The 21,214-nt window shown below is 39.5% G+C and overlaps 1 protein-coding gene across 3 annotated transcripts; it reads left to right on the forward strand.

Moving 5' to 3' along the window:
- Nucleotides 1-2,874: 2,874 nt before the first annotated feature.
- Nucleotides 2,875-21,208, forward strand: stom (stomatin). Of its 3 annotated transcripts, XM_071534589.1 has the most exons (8): nt 2,875-3,041; nt 3,717-3,734; nt 4,142-4,251; nt 4,746-4,818; nt 10,053-10,135; nt 10,352-10,555; nt 15,971-16,105; nt 18,295-21,208. In XM_071534589.1, the coding sequence occupies exons 1-8, from the start codon at nt 2,981-2,983 to the stop codon at nt 18,481-18,483; spliced, it is 873 nt and encodes a 290-aa protein (XP_071390690.1). In that variant the 5' UTR covers nt 2,875-2,980; the 3' UTR covers nt 18,484-21,208. The 3 variants fall into 3 exon arrangements, with proteins under 3 accessions (XP_071390690.1, XP_071390691.1, XP_071390693.1); XM_071534590.1 differs by lacking the exon at nt 3,717-3,734 and having other exon boundaries at nt 2,875-3,063; nt 4,134-4,251; XM_071534592.1 differs by lacking the exon at nt 3,717-3,734.
- Nucleotides 21,209-21,214: the final 6 nt, after the last annotated feature.

Raw genomic sequence — 21,214 nt, forward strand, 5'->3', positions numbered from 1 at the left:
TCCCAGAAATGTCATGCCCATTGTCACGCATATGTTTAAGGCGTCCATTGTGTTTGCAAGGCTGTTAGTTGGTGCATTAGAAAATTGCAAAGTGCTGTTGTTTGTTTTTGTCATAGCATGAAATATGACTAAATAAGCCTAGCCAATATAAAAGAACAACAGAACTTTAATTCTTGAAAGACTCCGCTTGCCTCATAGATGTGTTTTCTTGTAGCTACTTGATAAGTTCAAGAAACCTATTTATTCACTTAAACGCAGTTGATGGGAAATGCACTTAATTTCCATTTTATATTTTAAAACACTTCAAAGATTTCTTAAAATTTGCTTGACGGTTGTATGGAAACTAAGGCCTAATGGGAGTTGGCACACACGTCAAGTCCAAGTCCACTGAAAAGTGGATTCAAGTCACGTACTGCAGCCCAGGACATTTCAGCTTTGGAATTAGTTTGGGTGATATTTGGGTGATATTACAAAGCCAGTTAAAGGGCATATTAATGGAAGCTGCTTTCATCTGTTAGCTGATCATCCACTGCATAAATAGCCAGCTGAGATTAGCTAGCTGAAAGTGCTGGCTAATTTAGCAGCCTTCCACCAGAGAGACAGATCACTGTATTCCCATTGCACATATAGCAACCACTGGCCTTTGGTATCTGGGGATCCCGGTCAAAATGTAAATTTGGGGCCCTGACCTCAACCAAACCATGACGCCAATACCTAGTATAGGGCTATTGTATTTATTAACACCTAATTTCAAGTTGATTTGCAGCTTGAATTATCAATTTTATTACAATAACTCCTACATAAATCCTAAAATATTTTAGGTTTGGGTTTGGGGATCGAGTTGCTACCAGTAACCTCTGCAACTATCTATTCAATCTAGGCTCTATTTCCCCTAAGATCTTTCCATGTTTGTGACAAGATGCTTTGGATTTTCTTTTATTTATTTATTTATTTTTTATCAGTGTTGTTGTTCTCAGTTATACCCTCATGAAAAGGAAAAGGAAACAAATCAAAAGAGGATAACAACAGACTAAGAAAGATCATAAAGAAAGCCAGTTCAACTATAATCTTGAATCATTAAATGTACTGTATAATAGAAGAGCCTAGTCTAAATTTCAGAGTATCCTGGACAACACAGATCAGCCACTTCACAATATATTGATTCATCACAGAAGCTGCTTCAGTAACAGGCTTACACTTCCCAAAATGTCTACGGAGAGGTTCAAACTGTCATTTGTTCCCAGTGTGATGAAAATGTTGAATGATTATAATGGATTTTTTGCCTGATCTGTCTGTTTAGTATAGACATGGATGGTTGTGCATATGCATGTGCTGTTTGCTTTGTGTATGCCCTGTTTGTGTTTGGTACTGTGTCTTGCATTGCTAGTGATTTATCTGTCATAAAGAAATTAATAAAGTACAACTACTACTACTATTACTACTACTAATATTATCTATGGGTGGATGGATAGCCCACAAGTACGCAGCCGGTTCTTTTTGCACCATGGACAGTGCTGAATTAAGAGGAACATTCTCTTTATCAAAAAACAAATAACTCCCATCAATAAGCACAAGATGATTATATGGAAGAATATATTGATTACCTTTTATAAATGTATCTGTGCCTTTGTGTTTTTGTAGGTGTGTGTGTGTATGTGTCAGTCAATCTCTTGGTGATGATGAGCCTAACGTACTACATCCATGACTGTGATATACTTCACCAACCTTTTTTTTTGGGTACATGTTTTGGTTTTACTACTATTTTGCAATGCTCAGCGCCAGCAGGATAGCTGTATTTCCTATTCCCCCCTCACAAGTCTTGTTAGCTAATGCTAACAAAAAAGACTGTGTTCTAGGAAAGGAAAGTGAAATTAATGTTTCATGATAAACTATTTCAGTGGTGGAAGAAGTACTCTGATCCTTTACTTAAGTAAAAGTACCAATACAGCAATGTAAAAATACTCCATTACAAGTAAAAGTCCTGCATGAAAAATCCTACTTAAGTAAAAGTACATAAGTATTAGCAGCAAAATGTAGTTAAAGTATTAAAGTAAAAGTAGTGGTTTGGTCCCTCTGACTGATATTTTATTACATATGACATCATTAGATTATTAATACTGAAGCATCAGTGTGTAAGCAGCATGTTACTGTTGTAGCTGCTGGAGGTGGAGCTAGTTTGAACGACTTTATATTCAGTTAGCTAATTTAGTCCAGTGGTTCCCAACCTAGGGGTCGGGCCCCTCCAAAGGGTCACCAGATAAATCGGAGGGGTCATGAGATGATTAATGGGAGAGGAAAGAAGAAAAAACAAAGTTCTGATACACAAATCTGTTTTCAGTTTTTGGACTTTTCCTCTAATCTTTGATTTTTGCTGAAATATTGGATGATTTGAACATTTATTGAAATGAAACCATGTGAGGTTTAGAGGGAAAAATCACTATTTGGTGGAGCTGTTAACAACTCATAGACATCTGAAATGTGACACCGACTACACACTGCTTTTTGTAAGACGTCAAAAGCCAAAAAGGTTGGAAACCAATGGTTTCATCTTTAACAATGTGTTGTATTTTAAAAGCTTGTTATATTATCCATTGTGTCAAATCTCCATCTGAAAAGTAACTAAAGCTGTCAAATAAATGTAGTGGAGTAGAAAGTACAATATTTCCCTCTGAAATGTAGTGGAGTGGAAGTATAAAGTAGCATCAAATGGAAATACTCAAGTAAAGTACAAGTATCTCAAAATTGTACTTAAGTACAGTACTTGAGTAAATGTACTTAGTTACTTTCCACCACTGAACTACTTGATCGTTTGAGCCGCGCCCCTTCAGTCCGCCTGCCTTGAGCAGCTGGCCTACGTCAGTGGTGAACAGTAAACACTACAGCCCGTCAGCCGCTCGGTCACCAGTTTGCCCACAGACCGCTGAACCGACGTCAAAACAAGGAGATAACTACTTGCCGTCTCCAAATAACTGGCCATTTGATGGAGTTCGAGAAGGAAACTGTCGCCATGAAAGAGGCTAGAAGACGAGAACGGCAATCGGGTAACGCTTGCTCAGTTCACAAATATTTGAGCTAAACGTTAGCTCGGCTACGCAAGGCGGGCTACTTAACATTAACAAAGCTACTTTAACTCACTTTTAGCTATTCAATGGAACAATGTGCACTTTAGTTGGTGTAACGCCTCGGAAAATACCAAACGTTAACTAACGTAGCGTTAGTTAACGTTTAACGCTACGTACACGCCCCATACACATGCTAGCAGCCTAACTTAATTAAATTGCTAACGTTAGCTACATAACTGATCCGCTATTCTAATAACGATGTATTCTTTCTAACGGTTCATTACTTGATTGGGTAACGCTGGCTGTGTTTTACAGATTATGCAGTAGCTGGTAGTAGTATCTGTTTAACGTAACGCTAACGTTAGCTGTTAAATGTTAAATATTTGCTTTGGTGGCAGTTGGTTCTAAGGTAAATTAACAACAAGGTAACTTACATTTTGTGTTCGAAAATAAACGTAACGTGCGTGAACGTTTCTTATTTTCTGTTTTCTATGTCTGAGAAACAATGACTCTCACCGGAGTGTTGGCTACACGGTGTATGTTAATTAGCTAAACATCACTTTCTTACATTTTGATGTTACTGACCCACCATTCAGTTCATGCATACTGTAAGTCGTTCAATGGCGTTTTGACGTTCTTGAACTTTCTCTGTAGGTTCAAGCAGCCATGAAGGTACGGATCTCAAACAGAATAGCTGCATGTCAGCGTTCATTTTGATTGAAGTAACGCCGCAGCGTTGATGATGTAATTACCAATGTTTAGCCTAACAAATGTGTAACAGCTGGATAATAGACTAGATTTCTGGTAGTGGGTGTGTACGTGTGTGAACGTAATCATAAACATGGCTGACCTCAACACTAACACTAAATTTTGGGGTTCAAAGATTGAAACATGCATGGTTTAATCTGATGTCAGTATGACTCTTACTTCCAGAAATGCACCTGAAATAGGCTGCTCTTTGAATAGCCTGGTGTGAAAGTGCCAAATATGTTGATCTATTTGTGCCTGCCTTCTGTTTGAATGAATTGTGTTTTGATCTAATTTTATAACTGTGCACATATTTGTCTTGCTTTCCCCAGCCTTGGAGAACCCAGAGACGGACATTGGCATCTGTGGCTGGCTTTTGGTCGGGTTCTCTGTCTTACTGATGATGGTTACCCTCCCAATCTCCATATGGATGTGCATTAAGGTCAGAGCAGGAAACAGTCTTTTTTATTGCCCTCTAGCCACAGTTGGTGGTCAATTTCCAAAGTTTGCCAGCCACATTCTCTACTTTACCAGCCAAGTTCATATTTAGAGTAGAAACCTCAAAACCATAGTTGGTTGCAAGCCAAGTGGCTGGTTAAGTACACTCACTGAGGGTGGCCTACTCTGTCTATTCATTGCTTTGGGAAATGAGTTTGCACTACAAGGTCACTCCCTGTATTGTGTGTATTATTTAGAGAGTCCATAGAAACCGCCTTTCTCCTATTGCCATTACACAAGTAAAGCTGGTGGACCATTGCTTTGTATTTACTTAGTTAACAAGTAACCTTAATGGGTAGGCTAAATTGTCAAAGCTAGTATTGACCAGCATCCATGATAACATCTCAATTTCCAATTACAGGTAGTCTGTAGAACATCAAACAAGGGAAAGAAAGGAGTGAGATATAAACAATTTATGTGGTTTGTCTCTGTACACAGATTGTGAAGGAGTATGAACGGGCCATCATCTTTCGCCTGGGGCGCATTCTGCGAGGAGGAGCCAAAGGACCAGGTGAGAAATCGTCTGTACTTTTTCATCTACCAGCACATTTATCAACTCCACTCGTATCTACAGTTCTTTCAATGAAAAAGCACAATAGAAATGTCTTTTCAGTGTGTTTTAAGTCCCTCCATGGAGTACTCTATTTTTGTATAGTTTTAGAGAGAAACTAAATCTTTTATTCATTGTAACGTTCTCTGGAGGGGCGTAGTCCTTTAACATTTTAAATATAGATTAAGCCTCTAAGCTATCTGTATTGTGTATGCGTTGGCATGCTAGGAAGAGTCAAGCACCTGTTCAGTTTTAATGTATTTATAGATTACTGTCTTTACCTAGTGCCTTCCTGTTTTTCCTACATCTTTGAATCAGAATCACTTTAGCTGCGAAGTTCAAGAAATACACATGAATCTCTCTTGGTCACATTGGTGTAGCGACATATTGAAACCTAGAGTTTTACAGTATATAATGGCAGACATGTTACAAGGGCTTTACATACAGAGAAAAGGGGCAATGCAAGACGTTTCCAGTGCTCGACCCGATGGCTCAGGGCCAGTAAGATGTTGACTTGGGCTAGTTGATTGAAGGTTTTTGGTCTTACTATTTCTCACCCGGTGATACGCCTGTTACCTCTCTGCTCTTCCACTGGCCCACTGTCCTCTCTGTAGTTCTTTTTTTCTGACCAGCCAGATTGTACACCCCCTCAGAGTTGGTCAGGGAGTTGTATAATGAGCAGATGATTGCGGCTACATGAGAAAGGGAAAAGGAAAAGGTTGTTTCTTTTGTCAAGGAAGCAACAGTTTCAGTTCTTCAGGCGGGCGAAGTGTTTTGTCCGCAGTAATCTCCAACAAACCTAATGGCAGCCAACATATTTCACTTTCTACTAAAATATACTCTCTAAAATATATTCTAAGTTATTTAATTTATTCTCACACATTTTCTTTGGGCCTATATTTTATAAAGGCTATTGTGCAAGCTAATACTTTTCATGGTCAAGCCAACCCTGATTTTGGTTTTGGCGAAATAACCCTTTGTGCCCGTTTGCGTGTCCCGTCTCATTCTGACTCTGACTTGATTGCTTGGATTTTCTGCTCTGAATGATGGAAGGTTGCCGGTATTTGGATAAACTGCCAAAGATTAAGACACTGAAAATCTGCAAAAGACTAAAATGGGGGGAAAAAAATGAATAACAGCAGGTAGCTAATAGTGTTTTCCACAAACGACTGCCATCTAGATGGCAGAAAACTGAGGCTTATGCAGGCAGCTCCTTTTTAATTTTTGTTTTTAATTCTCCTCACTCAGATCACCATATTGATGTTAAGAGCCTTGTAGTTACACAAGATAGACTATCTATCTCCACACTTGGTTTTATTGCTCTTCCAGTGCAGGAGACAGGAGCTTTGCACTTGCTCTATCTTCAATCCAACGGGCTCAGGGGCGAAAACAAAAGTGAAACATAGGATCCTACAGAATGCTCCAACCTTCTCAGATCTTTTTTTAATGTTGTCTGATAGACAGTTATTTGACACTTTTCAGTTGCCAGAGATGTGTTAAGTTGCCCAACACACAGATATTAGGTGAACATGAGTGCAGTGCCATTTATGGTTTTTGTCTCTACCTCTCTTCCTAGTCACACAGCGTTGACATTTGACAAGGATGTTACATTAATCAATAACTCTCAACATGGGTACATTGAAAAGAAAACAGTTAAGGTGTGTTGTCTGCAGCTTTTTGTTTAGGTTTTCCATGCTGTGCTCCAGTTCAGTGGTAAATTGTAACTTGTAGCTCCGGTCCTCAGAGATTGATAGTCTGACCTACCAGCTATAGCTTACTGCCTATTCATCTACCTACTAGCCTACCTATTGAGTGACTTATTATATACTCAACACCACAGCTGATTATATACTTAAACTGGAAAGAAACCATACAGTTTGTGTTGTGCATCTGTCGAAGCGGACACACAGCCATGTTATTCAGTGTTGCTGTGTCCGCCAGGCGTGGTGCGTGAGCCGGACAGGAGGTGCCGTTCCATTCTTTTTACACTTATTTTCTATTTGTGCCAGAGCTGCTTGCATCTGTGACGTGTGGAAAATACACTATTTTGACTTGTGGGTGTATCTATACACAATAAAGCAATAATAGGTTAATCACAATGTAAACGAGTGACAACAATTTGATAAAAGAACACAATATAAAAGAACACCGAAGCAAACAAACATAAAATATACAGAAAGAAGTTAAACAGAGATGATAAAAATATTATATAGTTTTAAAAGATTATAAAAATTAATGGAAAGCCAAGATAAAAAGATGGGTTATAAGATGCTGTTTAAAACTTTCAACTGAATTTGCAGCTCTAACATGACGTCAAAAGCGCAGTCTCCTCTGGGTTTAAGTTTGGACCAGGGAATGGCCAGAAGGCCTTTGTCAGAGGACCTGAGTGACCTTGCAGTTTTTAAAGGGGTCAACATGCCACAGATGTTATGAGCTATGAGCAAAACCATGTAAGGCTTTGTAGGTTATTAGAAGAAACTTAAAGTCAATTCTATATTTAACAGGAAGCCAGTGCAGAGAGGCAATTGCTGGACTGATATAAGACCTACGAGACGTCTTTGTCAGTAACTTCGCAGCTGCATTTTGGACTAGCTGTAAACGAGTTATAGTGGCTTGGCTGAGGCAAGTAAACAAGGCACAGTAGTCGGTAGGTAGTAGTAGGTACAGTAGTCGAGGCGGGAGGAGACAAAGGGATGAATGAGTTTTCCACATCATGTAAGGACATAAAAGAGTGTATTTTTGCAATGTTTCTCAGTTGAAATAAACAGGTCTGAACCAATGACTTGACATACAGTATATATTGAATTTAAAATGTGGGTCAAAAATGACACCTGGGTTTTGGGATGCTGACTTAATATAAGGAGTGAGAGGACCAAGTCTTTTGCTGATCGGGCCAGTCTTGTGAGCAGGGCCTATGACAAGAATCTCTGTTTTATCAGAGTTTAACCAGAGGAAATTGAAAGCCATTCAATCTTTTGTAGCGGCCAGACATTTTGCAACATGGTTAGTTTGTCAAGGTCATTGGGCTTAACAGACATATACAACTGTGTATCATCAGCATAGCAGTGATAGAAAATGCAACCAAAATTGCGGATAAGGTGCCACAGGGGGAGCATAAACAATGAAAATAAAGTGGGTCCAAGAATCGAACCACTTGGGTGCCTCACAAGTTAGTGGAGCACAAGATGAGAAATGATTACCAATGTAGGCTGTGAACTTCCTGTTTAGCAGATAAGATAAGAGGAGAACCATTGAAAAGCACACCCGGAAACACCCACCCACTGCCTCAGTCAATCCTGTTACTATGATCTATGGTATGATATCTGGCATAAAAATAAGGAACAAATCATGAATGCAGCATTTTTCTCTTAATTACAGTACAAGTATGTATTGTTGCGACTGTTGGCAACCCTACGTGGCAAATAGACATATATTGTTCCAGGCCTAGAGAAGAAGAATCACATATACTGTTGCTGATTATGTGTGTCTCAGATGTGTTTGCTATTATTCATATCCTCCTGGCTTATCAAGGGAGATGCAAACCAAACCATGCCATCTACATCAGCCAGGTTGAACAGAGCTAGTGGAGACAAGGCATTGGACTTGTGTTGTCCAGTCTGGAGTCTGATTCTTATTCTCAGCATCAGCAGTAAAAGACCACATGACCCAGCCCTTCCCCTCTCCTTCCTGGTCCTTCATCTCTAATGCACCCAATTCATTTAAACCCCTGATTGATGGCTGCCCTCCCCTGCAGGCTTTATGACGTAGGTTGCCATGACAATATGTGGCTATATGTGATTAGGCTCTTCATTTTTCTTAGTGAAGAGCAGAGTGGAAGATGTCTGTGTGTCTGTTGGATGGCTGAATACCTTGTAATCATTCTGTTGACCTTTCGCTCTGATTCTGTGTTTTTTTCCTTTATCCACGTCAAAAAACAGTGGGAAGAGAAGAGCTTCCAAAGTGGCTCAAAAATAATCAAAGTAGAAGGATTGGAAGCATCTTACATGTGCAACATCAACGACTTATTAAAGCTTCAGAAGCGCATCGGTAAACAAACAGCGCATAATGAGCAGGTGAACCTATATAGGCTGTAAACGTGTATAGACGTGTTTCGAGCTCAGTACTCTTCTCCAGGCAGCCAACTGCCTGTTTTTTGTTTTTTTTTCTTTTGAAAGAGAAGCTATTGGTTTTAAAAAAAATAATCAGTGTCCCATGAGGAATAGTCCTAGTTTTACATATCTCAACTCTCACTGACAATCTTTTTGTCTATGATTCTTGCTTTGCTGGATCTTAAAACTGGGGATTGGCCTCTTAAATAGCTGAAATATGACTCTTCAGAGTGCCAGGGAAGTCTGTTCATGATAGTATGGGGTAATAATAGCCCTCTCTCCCTCTGACAGCATTCCCCACATTCCCCTGGTACCATGAGAACCAACGCCAAATGTTCAATTCAGTATTTAGTTTCCCTAAAAGACGTCACCTCCCCCATACCTGGCTCCCTCTCCTTCCATAGTAGGCTTTATACAGTAGTGATTTAGAACACTTTCCCATACAGTCTGCTTGGAATAGGCTAGTGGGGATAGTTTCTCGTAAACTGCTAATGTGCGTCTGTATACACTTAACTCTGTAATAACAAAGTTGAGGCAAGGAGGAGCAAAGCTTTTTTTTTAGTATACTCATCAGTGGAATTTTCCATTGCATCCCGTGATGCTTTGTGGAAGTAAAGAGAGGGTATTCTGTGTGGGAGCAACTGAGGCTGGCTGACTTGTCTGATAAGAACAACAATTCTTGAGACTCCTGGAAATTGCGGTGGAAATTGCATCATGCTATTGTTTTATAACTCTGCACAGTATCCTGACAGGAAATGCAACCCACCGATTCCTGACTATTGTGGCATTTTTAATGTCTCTTAAATGTTTGCACACTTAGTCCATTAGTATTGTTGTACTGTGCTACTTCAGTCATTGTGAGTGGAAGGGGAGTGACTTATGAAAGCAGCTAATATCCACGGCCTTGCCTCACTGTCACCCCAGCTGCGGTCACAGAAGAGATAGCATGACTTGGTCTCATGCCAGAATAGTATTCATTCCTGTGTTTTCAAACATTTGCGGAGGCGCTGACATTTCCTCACTATTTGTATTTATAGTGGCTTCAGTTTTTGTTAAAGCTGTGTTTGCATGTATGTGATTCCACAGGGTTGTTCTTCATCCTGCCCTGCACTGACAGCTTCATTAACGTGGACATGCGCACCATCACCTTCGACATCCCTCCACAAGAGGTGAGACATGCACACATACAAATGTGTATATGTCGGCACACATTCCTAGAAATTCAAAGGACGTAAAAAACTTGCATAGATCCTTGATACAAGCCACCAGCAATGTGCTTTTCACCCTTCTCAACACACTTTGTACCGCATTTTTCCATTAACATCCTATAATTTTTTACCAGTTATTTCCATATGTTCTTGTTCCAATCGCTCCTCTGCTCCCAGGTGTTGACTAAGGACTCTGTGACAGTGAGTGTCGATGGTGTGGTGTACTACCGGGTCCAGAATGCCACCCTGGCTGTGGCCAACATCACCAACGCGGATGCCGCCACCCGCCTGTTGGCCCAGACCACCCTGAGGAACGTCCTGGGTACCAAGAACCTGGCCGAGATCCTGTCTGACCGTGAAGAGATCGCACACAGTATGCAGGTAAAGTACGGTAGAAGTGTGAGACTGATAGGCCCTGATAGACCCCTAAAATAATGCACAACAAGGCTTATATATTCCTGCAGCAAACTAGCTGTAGTCTGATGAAAAATAAACGTAGCCAATCATATCGGACTCTGATAATGCAGACAGAGAGCAGAACGCTCCTGTAGAAGCACGAAGAAGGATTATAATGCCACCTTGCTTATAAGAGCCAATGTTTTCCAGCTGCATAATGCAACTGTCACCTGAACTCTGTGTTGGTGTCAGCTAAGTAAAACTGACAAAATGCAGTCATATGTGTGTCAGCTGTGTGTTGGAAGGTGGGGGAGTCAAAGTGGTTAAACAGACTGCAATTCTTCTTGTGGAAATTGCTTATAGGCGTGGTGGCATCACGATGGGAGCTTTGGCAAAATGTTGCCAAAATGATCAGGAAATACTATATATGACTTTTTAAAGGTGTCTTAATGATAATACTAATAATACTACTACTAATAGTATTAAACTATGAAAAACACAAGTTCTTTTGGAAAGAGCAAATATAACCTTAGTGTCATCCAAAACTCACTTAACTGGCAAAGTATTGTGCGCACCTGTTCTCTCTCCCAACAAGCAAGAATTAGCTTTAGCTCCCTGCTCCCAAAAGGTGTGTTTTGGGAAAACCAAAGAAGGCTGAAAGTCTGAGCCACCATGGAGGACCCATTTGGAAACCACCAACAAAATGAACGCGATCTAGTGTTAGGCTAGTTTAGACCGTCATCTAAACCTTGCAAACAAAGGTTTGCAAACAATCTGCAAACAAAGTGTGGTTTCCATGGAGAATCATAGACTTTCACTCTAAATAGAGCCACAAAATCTTAAAAATCTTAAAAAGCTGTAAAAAGAAGACATCATGGCAAATGTTATTAGACCGTTATTAATTACACAACAAATGTGTAACAATCGTCTGAGTTTGGGTATTTTTTCTGCCTTTGTTTGGCATGGTGGCAACAGGTGTGGCAGTACGCCATGCCAGAATGTTAACAGCGGAAACCCTGAACTGTGTGTAATTCAAACTAAGTAAAACCTAGGTGGGCCTATGTTCCATTGATTGCACAGCGGTTAGTTTGCCAATTTAATCAATTATTTATATTATTTATTCATTAAACTTGTACTGCCAGTTTATGCTACTGTAAATGATTCAATATTTATGGCAGGTTCATGTTGGTGTCAGTGATCAATAAATAGTTAATTAATCTCAAAAGTACTCTATGCGTTTAGTATTTTTGGACACTACAAGATGGTACTCAAACAGGAGAATAAGAAAAAAAAAAATAAAACCGTCAACACAACAAGTATCCTGGTACTTAAGACTACAGATCCATGGTAAACCTATTGGGCCACTTGAAGCAGAGCCCATTCATTAACATTCATTTTAACCCTTCATACTGATAGCTTTTATGCTCTATTTGGACTATATGCAGATTAGCCATTTGACTTTCTTCACTGCTAGCTTGCCCATATAGTGCATGGACAGAACTTGCCAACTTTCACTGGTGTGAAATGGTAGTAAAGATAACATGTGTTCATGGCGTCTCTGGTTTGGCTGCTTAGGCAAGAACTGGCAGAGTAGAGAATAGCCCCGACTATAGAGAACCAGAAAATCTTACAAAATTTTGTTATTGATTTGTTTACATGCATTTTCCTTGTTGTTGTTTTTTTTATTATGCAAATCTGCTGTGTGTTGGTCAGTGACCATTATTGTGAGATTCCTTGTTTGAGCTCTGAAAGCTGGTTGTGGGACACACACCTGAGATGGAGTAGCATTGAGCTATTGAGGATGCCAAAAAGAGAAGGGCAGCTTCTCTTTTTGGCGTTAGTGCTCACAGCCACTATAAACAAGTTTAACTTCTAATCTATGCCGTGTACTAAGTATGTAGGACTTAGATTGTTGTCTTCCAAAAATACTTCCTTTCGTTATGGAAACTAACATTACTTTTGAGCCTTACCATCATAAATAACAGCTGAGTCACATGTCAACAAAGTAGGGGTTACACCTAACAGCCATGCTAACTTTATTAATGATGCTGTAGAGCGGCAGAATTAAATCTTGTATAACTGAGTATTGCAGTTTTAGTTTCCACTATTAATAACTGCAGAATTTTGGCATAATGGCAATATTATGAAGATGCTTATATAATATGGTGTGTAAAAATAATTTTGTTCCTCCAATCATCAAGAGTAATAATTGTGTACTTTGCACAATTATTAGTGCTCAGCTCTTTGTTTTTCCCGATACTGTGTCCTTTCTAACGATCCTGCCAAAATTGTATTCAGCACCAAGTGTACTGTGGCCTTTGCAAACACATACGAGCTGTGTGTGCAGCATAGACTCTTCAGTTTCACTTTCACTGTAGGACTGACTCTGGCTCTCATCCAGTCTGACAGGAACACAGCTCCTTTTTCTCTGTTCATGTCCTTTTTTTTGTATGTGCACACCACAAAAATTAAGTGTGGAGAAAAGTTTGTGCGACGGTAAAGCTCCTAATATCAATATGGTGACCAGATTCCAGATAATATCCTGCATAAAAAAGTTAAATTACAAAACTGTCTGAAAAGGAGCCATGTAATCTGGCCAGCATCCAGAAAACACTGAAAATAATTGGGATTATCATTTTAGCTATGAAGGTGCAGCAGTGTGAGGCTGGCAGCGGTCCCAGCAGTGCCACGATGTCATGAGATAAAACAATCAAGTGTTGTAACATGAGTATGCTTTGCACGCACCTGCCATCACTGTTTTTCCAGAGTTTCTTGTTTATTCCAACTCTTTCTCCCACTGCGCTCCCTTGTTAATTCTTTGTTAATCTCCCATTTCTCAGAGCAATTCCCAATGATATTTAAGGTTAAGAATGCGTCTTTCAACCAGTTGTTTGAACAGGTGACTTGTGCATTGAATCAGATGTTTCTTTGTGTGTTCCTGTTCAACATTAATATGAGGAGTCATGTAGTGTGACGGAATATATGAGAAATATTGTTGCATACATAAGGGTCTGTCTTCTCGATCATTTAGGCTAAAGACAAGTTTTAAAGAAATACTTCAGAAATCTGAGCAAGGGAATGCTGGCTATGTAATTGAGCACTGCCTGAAAATGAGAATTAATCTCTCCAGGAAAATAGATAACCTGAGCGTTAATCTCCTTTTGCTCTTTTTGTATTTCTGATAATTTTCACAAGGTAGGCTTGTCGCAAACTAATTAAAAGCCATGATTAGGGAACCACATTTAGGACAATTTAGGTCTAAAAGCTGTTAAGCTTTGAAATTGTCATAGTATATCCAAACATAAACCACACTGTTTTACAGTTTGACTTGCAGGTGATAGGGCAGTACAATAAAACATGTTTCATTTTCAACTTTATAACAATATTTGCATTGTACTTTTCATATCAGACTTGTTAAGTGCTGTAAATTAAAATGATTTTTCCAAGTCAAATTCACACTGATGGGAAAGGAAGGCTGGTACCACTTTTGCGCCTGCAAGAGACATTGAGTTATTGCAGTAACCTTGTAGGACGTGTTTACATGCACACAGTGCTCCGGTTTCTGTGAATAATAAGGTTAAACTGGATTTGAACTTGAATTCAAGTGTTTACTTGGTTCAAAGTAATGTGACTTTTTCCCCAATAATCTGGGTTTACATGGATAATCAGTTAGTTTACTCAGAATGTCACACAATGACTTCCAGCCTGCAGTCAAGATGTGAGACGAAAATCGTCTTTTGTCAGATTGTTGATGTCTTAATATGATGTTATTCTCAGTGCTCGTGGAAAGCTCTAATTTACTCATGCAGCATGTGACAAAGTGGGTGAGAACTCTCCTCTACTCACCACTTGTCCCTTACATAGTCATCTTATGCAGTACACCAGCTTATTTCTGTATGTGTCCATGTGGTTATAATTTACTATTGCTTTTGTAACATTGCATCACTTACTATCCCGGGTTTGTTTGTGGTAGCATTCTGTTACAGTTCACATCAAAGCACATGAGTAAGTTAAAGCAAACACACAACCATAAGTTAGTTTAAGTTACCTTTATTATGTTGCAAGTTGGAATAGTGTTTAAGTGTTTGTTCCTTTGTTCATACTTACATAGTGTGTTCCTTTGTTCAGACCCACCATGCAGGACTACTGTTTGGGAAGGGGCCCGCCCAGCATTTCCTGATTTTATGGTATTGGTGATGTCATGCTGACATCACTGGGCCAGACCAAGTGGAAGGGTTTTCTTTTTTTTGTAGGAATGTTTCTTGGGGTTTGTTTAAGGCATTCTAAAAGTAATGTTAAGATTACTTACCTTTAATGAGCCATTTAGTAATGTAAATGAGCTTGTAAGTGAGTCAAGAACATCGTTTGATTTCCTTGTATTAAGGTTACTGTGTAGGTCAACCTTTGTATGTTATGGTACTGGCTGAATTAGTCTGTGTGTGAATTGAACGCCCTATAAATTCAGAAGGGTTTGTGCTCCTGGGGAGAGGGGAGGCCGTGCTGCCGCAAACACGTGCCGGTTGTTTGATTTACCATGATTTAACTTTCAGAGATTATTTTTCTTGTATTTTTTTTGTTATTTAGCCTGAGTTACACGTGTAATGGCGAACACTGTAAATAAATATGCACCTCTGCAAACTCAAGATGTCTGCTGAGTCTGCCTACCTACCACCTTCCTTGCCATCCGAGCTAGACTACTTTACACAGCATATGACATGTTACACGCAAGTGTCACCATGTTGTCATTTTTTTGTAAACACACACACACAGCCACAGCATCATCACCCTCTGTCACATTATCGGCACTTACACACTTGACTAAAAGGTGTTTACCTGGCCAAATAAATTTATCTTTAATCAGGTTAAAATCTGATTATTAATGTGTATGTAAAAGTACCCATTGATGGTAAAGATACCACATAGGCCTGACAGTAAGAGAGGTGAAAGTCATGACTTCCACAATTGGTTGTGTTTAAAGCTCAAAGAGAGCTTGGCTTTTCCATGGGGATTTTTTAAAATAGTTTTATAAAATTGGATTACAGTTTTCATTGAAATAAACATGACATGGATTCCCTTTCCATGTTAAATGAATTTACTTTTATTTATTGTAATGACTTGCAACCTTTAGGTTATATACCTAATCTGATCAAATGTGAATGTTCTGGTAAAATTGTACAGTTATTTATTAGGAAATTATTTCAAATTTCTCAATGGTAAAATAAATGGTGAATTTCTCAGATTTTAACACATCCAACGGCTATTGTCCCGTGCTATACATTATCCTATATGACAAAGCACCTTTACTATGTGTTCAGTTAGTTCTCCCGTTAGTTTGTTTTCCAACATAACAGGTGTGTTGCTTGAGATGTAGAGATGAATGTCCCTCTCTGTCCTTCGTAGTCCACGCTGGACGATGCTACAGATGACTGGGGCATCAAGGTTGAGCGGGTGGAGATCAAGGACGTCAAGCTGCCGCTTCAGCTGCAGAGAGCAATGGCAGCCGAGGCTGAGGCGAGCCGCGAGGCCAGAGCCAAGGTATGGTCTCTTTCTCTCTCTCTCTCTCTCTCTCTCTCTCTCTCTCGCTCTCGCTCTCGCTCTCGCTCTCGCTCGCTCTCTCTCGCTCTCTCTCACTGTACGTCCTGGTTCATTTTCTGGCTGCTAGCAGTAGCGTTAGCAACATGGCTAACGCTACCGCCAGCAGCCTGGCTACTGTCCAAAGCAAGAAACAACCGTAAGAATCCCAATTTGAACTAGAAACCCCGATCTCAGTGCTATGATAAAAGCAGAGTAAAACATCTGGTAGTATTAATAAGTAGGCAGGTTGTGTGTTTTCCCCGGTAGCTACCGATAGCTACTGGGGAAAACCTATTCTATTCTTCTTCGATCGTACCCGGTGGCAGACAGAATTGCATAGTGAAAGCGAGGCTTATAGGGAACCAATCTAAACACCAATGGTGTCATTATTCTATAGCCATTGCACTGTGCAATCAACATTTACTTCATAATGATAAGTTAAAGCAAAAAAGTTGTCTATAGGGTCTTTAATCCTATCTCAGTCCATCCAATTTCAATTAAAACAAAACATTCACTCATTTCACCGGTTTTAAAATTTTCAGCTCTCCTGCGCCAAACAAATGCTGCTCTGAGCAAGTCTCAGAATGAAATACGTTGCCCCAGAGTCTCTTGTGATTGGTTCGCTCACACTATGTGAAAGCATATTCAAGACTATTGTAATCTTTTGCGTGTTGAATCTTAGGGCTTTTGTCCACACTAACGTCGCAAATCATTCTCAGGAAATTCATTAGGTCTTGAGGGGGGAAATTGCCGGATCAAATTTTCCGCTTCGATTTTTGGGTGAAGCTGCATGAAAGAAGCTACTCTCTCGCTTTTGTTCACTCCCTCTCTCTCTCCCTCTCCCTCTCCCTTTCTCTCTGAATCACACACAAAGAGTTCAGTCTTCTTTAAGTAGAAGATAATGGTTGATGATGATTGTTTGACCAGCATGTGTTTTTGAAGGGTGATACTGATACCATTATTTTTACACTTAAGTTGCTGATAGCTGATATTTTTTTTGCCAATATTGAATTGCTTCAGATGTGAACATTTTGATGCCAAAAATGTACAAGTATTCATTGTTTCCCTCAGAATAGGGGAAACTTAGTGATACATTAGCGTTTTAAATGAAGAAATAATTGACACAAGCCTAATCGAACAATTAAATGAATAAATACAAAGAAAAGAAAATTTCATTGCAGGTTTTATGTAATGTTTTTATGTAGCTGTGGTCAGGAAGGAACTTCCATCATATGGCTGACACTGACTGGCCGATATCTGATATTCAAGAAAAGGCCAATATTGTCCCAATATATGGGCAAACCAATACATCAGTCTAAGCCTAATAAACAATATTAGATAAAATGTCCTATCTTTTATCCTGTCAGATGAAATGGGGAAGTGAGATGGCATAAAAAAAACAACGATCAAAGAATTAGAGAAGGATAAAAGGACAGAGCACAATAATAATGAGAAAATCAAATAATAAAGCCATTTCACATGGAAAAAAGTCTCTGAAAATGGGATTTGAGACTTTTTCTGAAGGAGATTGATTCAGCAGATCTAATACTTGGTAGAAGTTTCTGGCAGTGGGCAATCTTTATTTTTTTATTTATTTTTTTCTGACCCGGTCGACAAAGCAGGAAACAGGAAGTGTTACAAAGAACATCTCTGAGACAAGGTCAGAGTACGGCGGGCTGTCCCATTTTTGGCAAAAGCATAGTCTAACAATAGGTGAGATTACGATATTTACAAGGGCCATTTAGGAAGTATTTTAAGTAAGTATTTTTTAAGTATTTTTAGTAATGCAGTTTCCCTTTAGAGTAGTATGTGTGATCTGGGACATTTCAATTCAATTCAATTCAATTCAATTCAATGACCACACAGCCAGGCTGGTGGAATTTGTTATCAATGCAGTGTGTGTCAGCTCCGTTCCGACATTAAACAACAACATCAAATAGCCACAATAATAAATACATGATATCACATACACATAACAACAACAACAGCATAACAGTGGGAAACAATTTACTCATCTCACGCTGAGCATGTGAGAAAAGGATACGATTGGAACTCATCTCTACGCATTGAGTATGCTGTTTAAAGGGCCTTTGATTTTTCATCTACCCATCTCTCTCTCTCTCTCTCTCCCCCTCTCTCTCTCCCTGAAGGTGATCGCTGCAGAGGGAGAGATGAACGCGTCGCGGGCGTTGAAGGAAGCCTCCCTGGTGATCGCCGAGTCTCCGTCGGCCCTGCAGCTGCGCTACCTGCAGACGCTCAACACCATCGCCGCGGAGAAGAACTCCACCATCATTTTCCCACTGCCGCTGGAGATGATGCACGCTTTCATGAAACACTGAGGAGGACGCTCAGAAGGCATCAGCCGCATGTACACACCTGCACAACATACATACGTACACACACACACACACACACACACTTACACTCATTCGTTCAGGCCCTGTGTCCACTACGCATGTCTCTTTTAACCAGTAGTGCTTATAAAACCCTTGGGAAGCGCTAGTCACGGCTCCTCGTTTTGCTATGAGACGGCGAGCTAGCAAAGAAAGCTACTGCAAGTTAGCTAACAGCTACCAGCTGCATATTTACAGAGCTGTACAGCTAACTTACTATAGCCAAGAATTAGCCAAAGTCGGTGCTTGCTGAATCGTTATTTTCGGTGTTGTGTCACAGCAGTTGGTTTAGCTTTTATCCTGTAATTATTCCAAGTCACATGCCAAACTATATACTGTTTGTTCACTTTTTGCAAAACAAATGTGGAAATTGGGGTAAGTGTCCCTCCGCAGCTGTGGAAGTAGAAGCAGGGAGGCCCGGCTAGTCCGTCAACACATTTTCCCTCAGTGCAAGAGTCTCACTTTGCAGTTGTTCAGTTTCATAATATTGAAAGCTTTTCAGACTCATACTGTGTTTGGATTCACCAACAACAGTCCACATATTTCCGTCTTATTGCACTCGGTGCTCTGGTGGCTAAACACGGACCAGCACATCCGCTCCATTGGAAAATAAAATTAAATGAAGTAAGCACTGTAAAGGAAGGTGCCTGCCAGACACGTGGCCTTACACCTCACTTAGATGCACCCGCACACACACACACACACACACACACACACATACACACACACACACACACACATACACACACACACACACACACATACACACACACACATACACACACACACACACACACACACACTCACTTTTTCCCTTTGTTACACACTCAAACACTTTTTCCACTGTTGCCAATACTGCTGGATTAGTGAAAGCTAGAACTCGGACAGTAAGAGGTTAACTGTTACTGGTCATCAAGCTGGATATTGTACATGTTTACAGTATGTATTCTAAGTATACACTACATATATACAGTATATATTCTATATAGTGAGTTCCCAGTCCGATTTTAGGAGATGTAAAACCTGCACTGCAAGAGGGCAGGAATTGGGGACTGTCTGTGTCTATATGTGAAAGAAACTCCTTTTATCGCAACTCTATCAGCCAAAAGCCTTAAGCTACTGCCATCGATTCATTTTATGATCTCATGTCACATTCATATTACATTTCTATGCATTTCCAAATGGAACCCCAAATGGAAACTTTTTTTTAAACTGTTTTTGTCAAACAGCAGTGTTTTATCACATATAGTCTTCGAGGTGTTAAAACAAATCCAATATTTTCATACATCTTCATATTTATCCAGCTCACACCTGCCATGCATAAATATATCACTACTAGGAATGATTTTTTTTCTCTCTCCTTTTGAGATAGAAGGGTCAGTAGTGTGGGGCAATGTGAAGTGGCTATTGTTACAAGAACTACAGTATATACAATAACTGTATATTTTAGTTGCTCATTGTTACTGTATATAAACGCAGTACTGTGATGTTTATTATTTTGCTATAGCTAGAGAGAGAGGGTTCATGTTTGTCGCTATGGGACCCAGGTTTAGTCTACTACTTGTTTTTGTTTCCTTCTTCCTTTTGAATTAGAAAAGTCGGTGGGAATGTGTGTGTGAAGGGGGACGTTCAGATATTGTTACGTAAATGGCTGTATATTTAAGTTAGTCATTGTTTATTTACAGAATGATTTTTGCTATTTTGCTGCAGCTGTGCAGCATAGAGTTTTTTCAGTATGGGTAAACCCAGATTGAGTAAATTTAGACTAGAACTTATTTTTAACCCGGCGAGTTGACTATAAGAACAGAAATGTCTGGGTGTTGTAGGCGGGGGGAGAGAGGGTTACATACACACATAGCTGCACAGTACAGCCACATTGCACTTAGGGCCGTGCGATAATTCAATATTATTGTTTATCATCTTTTAGAGGAATCATAATGTGATGATATGGTGATTTGGGGATATCGGGACGCACAATTCTGCTGTCTAAACTGATGAAAGGAAATTTTATTGAAAACCTCTGACAAAATGGGGTATGGTAGGAATATGATTTGTTTGTTTTGTTTCACATCACACCTAATATTATCATTCGGTTCAATGGGATGAACATGAATTTGATTATTTAACATGTGATTGTGCATACGTGAGGCGCATAGTGATATGTATCGATGTTGAAAATAAGTCCTTATGATTATCGGGAAATTTATTTCAACCATATCGCCCGGCCCTAACTGTGCTGTCAGCCACTGAGCAGCTACTCTGGAGTATTGTTACAGGTTTAATGCCTTGCCCAAGAGCAAGTCAGTGGTAGGTCGTAGTTCCTCGACTTTCTCTTCTTGGGATTCAAAGGAGCGACTTTCTCATCACAAGCTCACTTCTCTAATTATTACATTTCCACTCCAAAGGTCATTAAAGCAAACTAGTACTTTAGTTTTTTTGGTAACAGATCTATTTTTGAGTTTCACTACATCAAAAAACATTGTTGTAAAAAATGTTGCATAAATCAGTTTACTACATTTTGATTGTTTTTCATTTTTTAAGGATTTATCTGTTCATGATTGCATGTTAGTTTTCACAAATAACTTAGTGTTCTTTTTCTACAGTTTGCTAATGTTTGATATTATTTTATTATATCTTGACATATATTTTAAGACTACAAATAAACACATTAACTATC

Source organism: Centroberyx affinis, unplaced genomic scaffold, assembly GCF_046629955.1.
Source record: "Centroberyx affinis isolate AG114_WGS23_722 - 3 ecotype Tasmania unplaced genomic scaffold, CSIRO-AGI_Caff_v1 ptg002586l_1, whole genome shotgun sequence".
NCBI lineage: Eukaryota > Metazoa > Chordata > Actinopteri > Beryciformes > Berycidae > Centroberyx > Centroberyx affinis.

Bases quoted from the DNA above. Each gene is read 5' to 3' on its own strand.
- stom (XM_071534590.1), top strand. From the start codon at position 2,981: ATGGAGTTCGAGAAGGAAACTGTCGCCATGAAAGAGGCTAGAAGACGA. The intron at 4,819-10,052 runs GTGAGAAATCGT...GTGATTCCACAG, and splicing joins AGGAGGAGCCAAAGGACCAG to GGTTGTTCTTCATCCTGCCC. The intron at 16,106-18,294 runs GTATGGTCTCTT...CTCTCCCTGAAG, and splicing joins GCCGCGAGGCCAGAGCCAAG to GTGATCGCTGCAGAGGGAGA.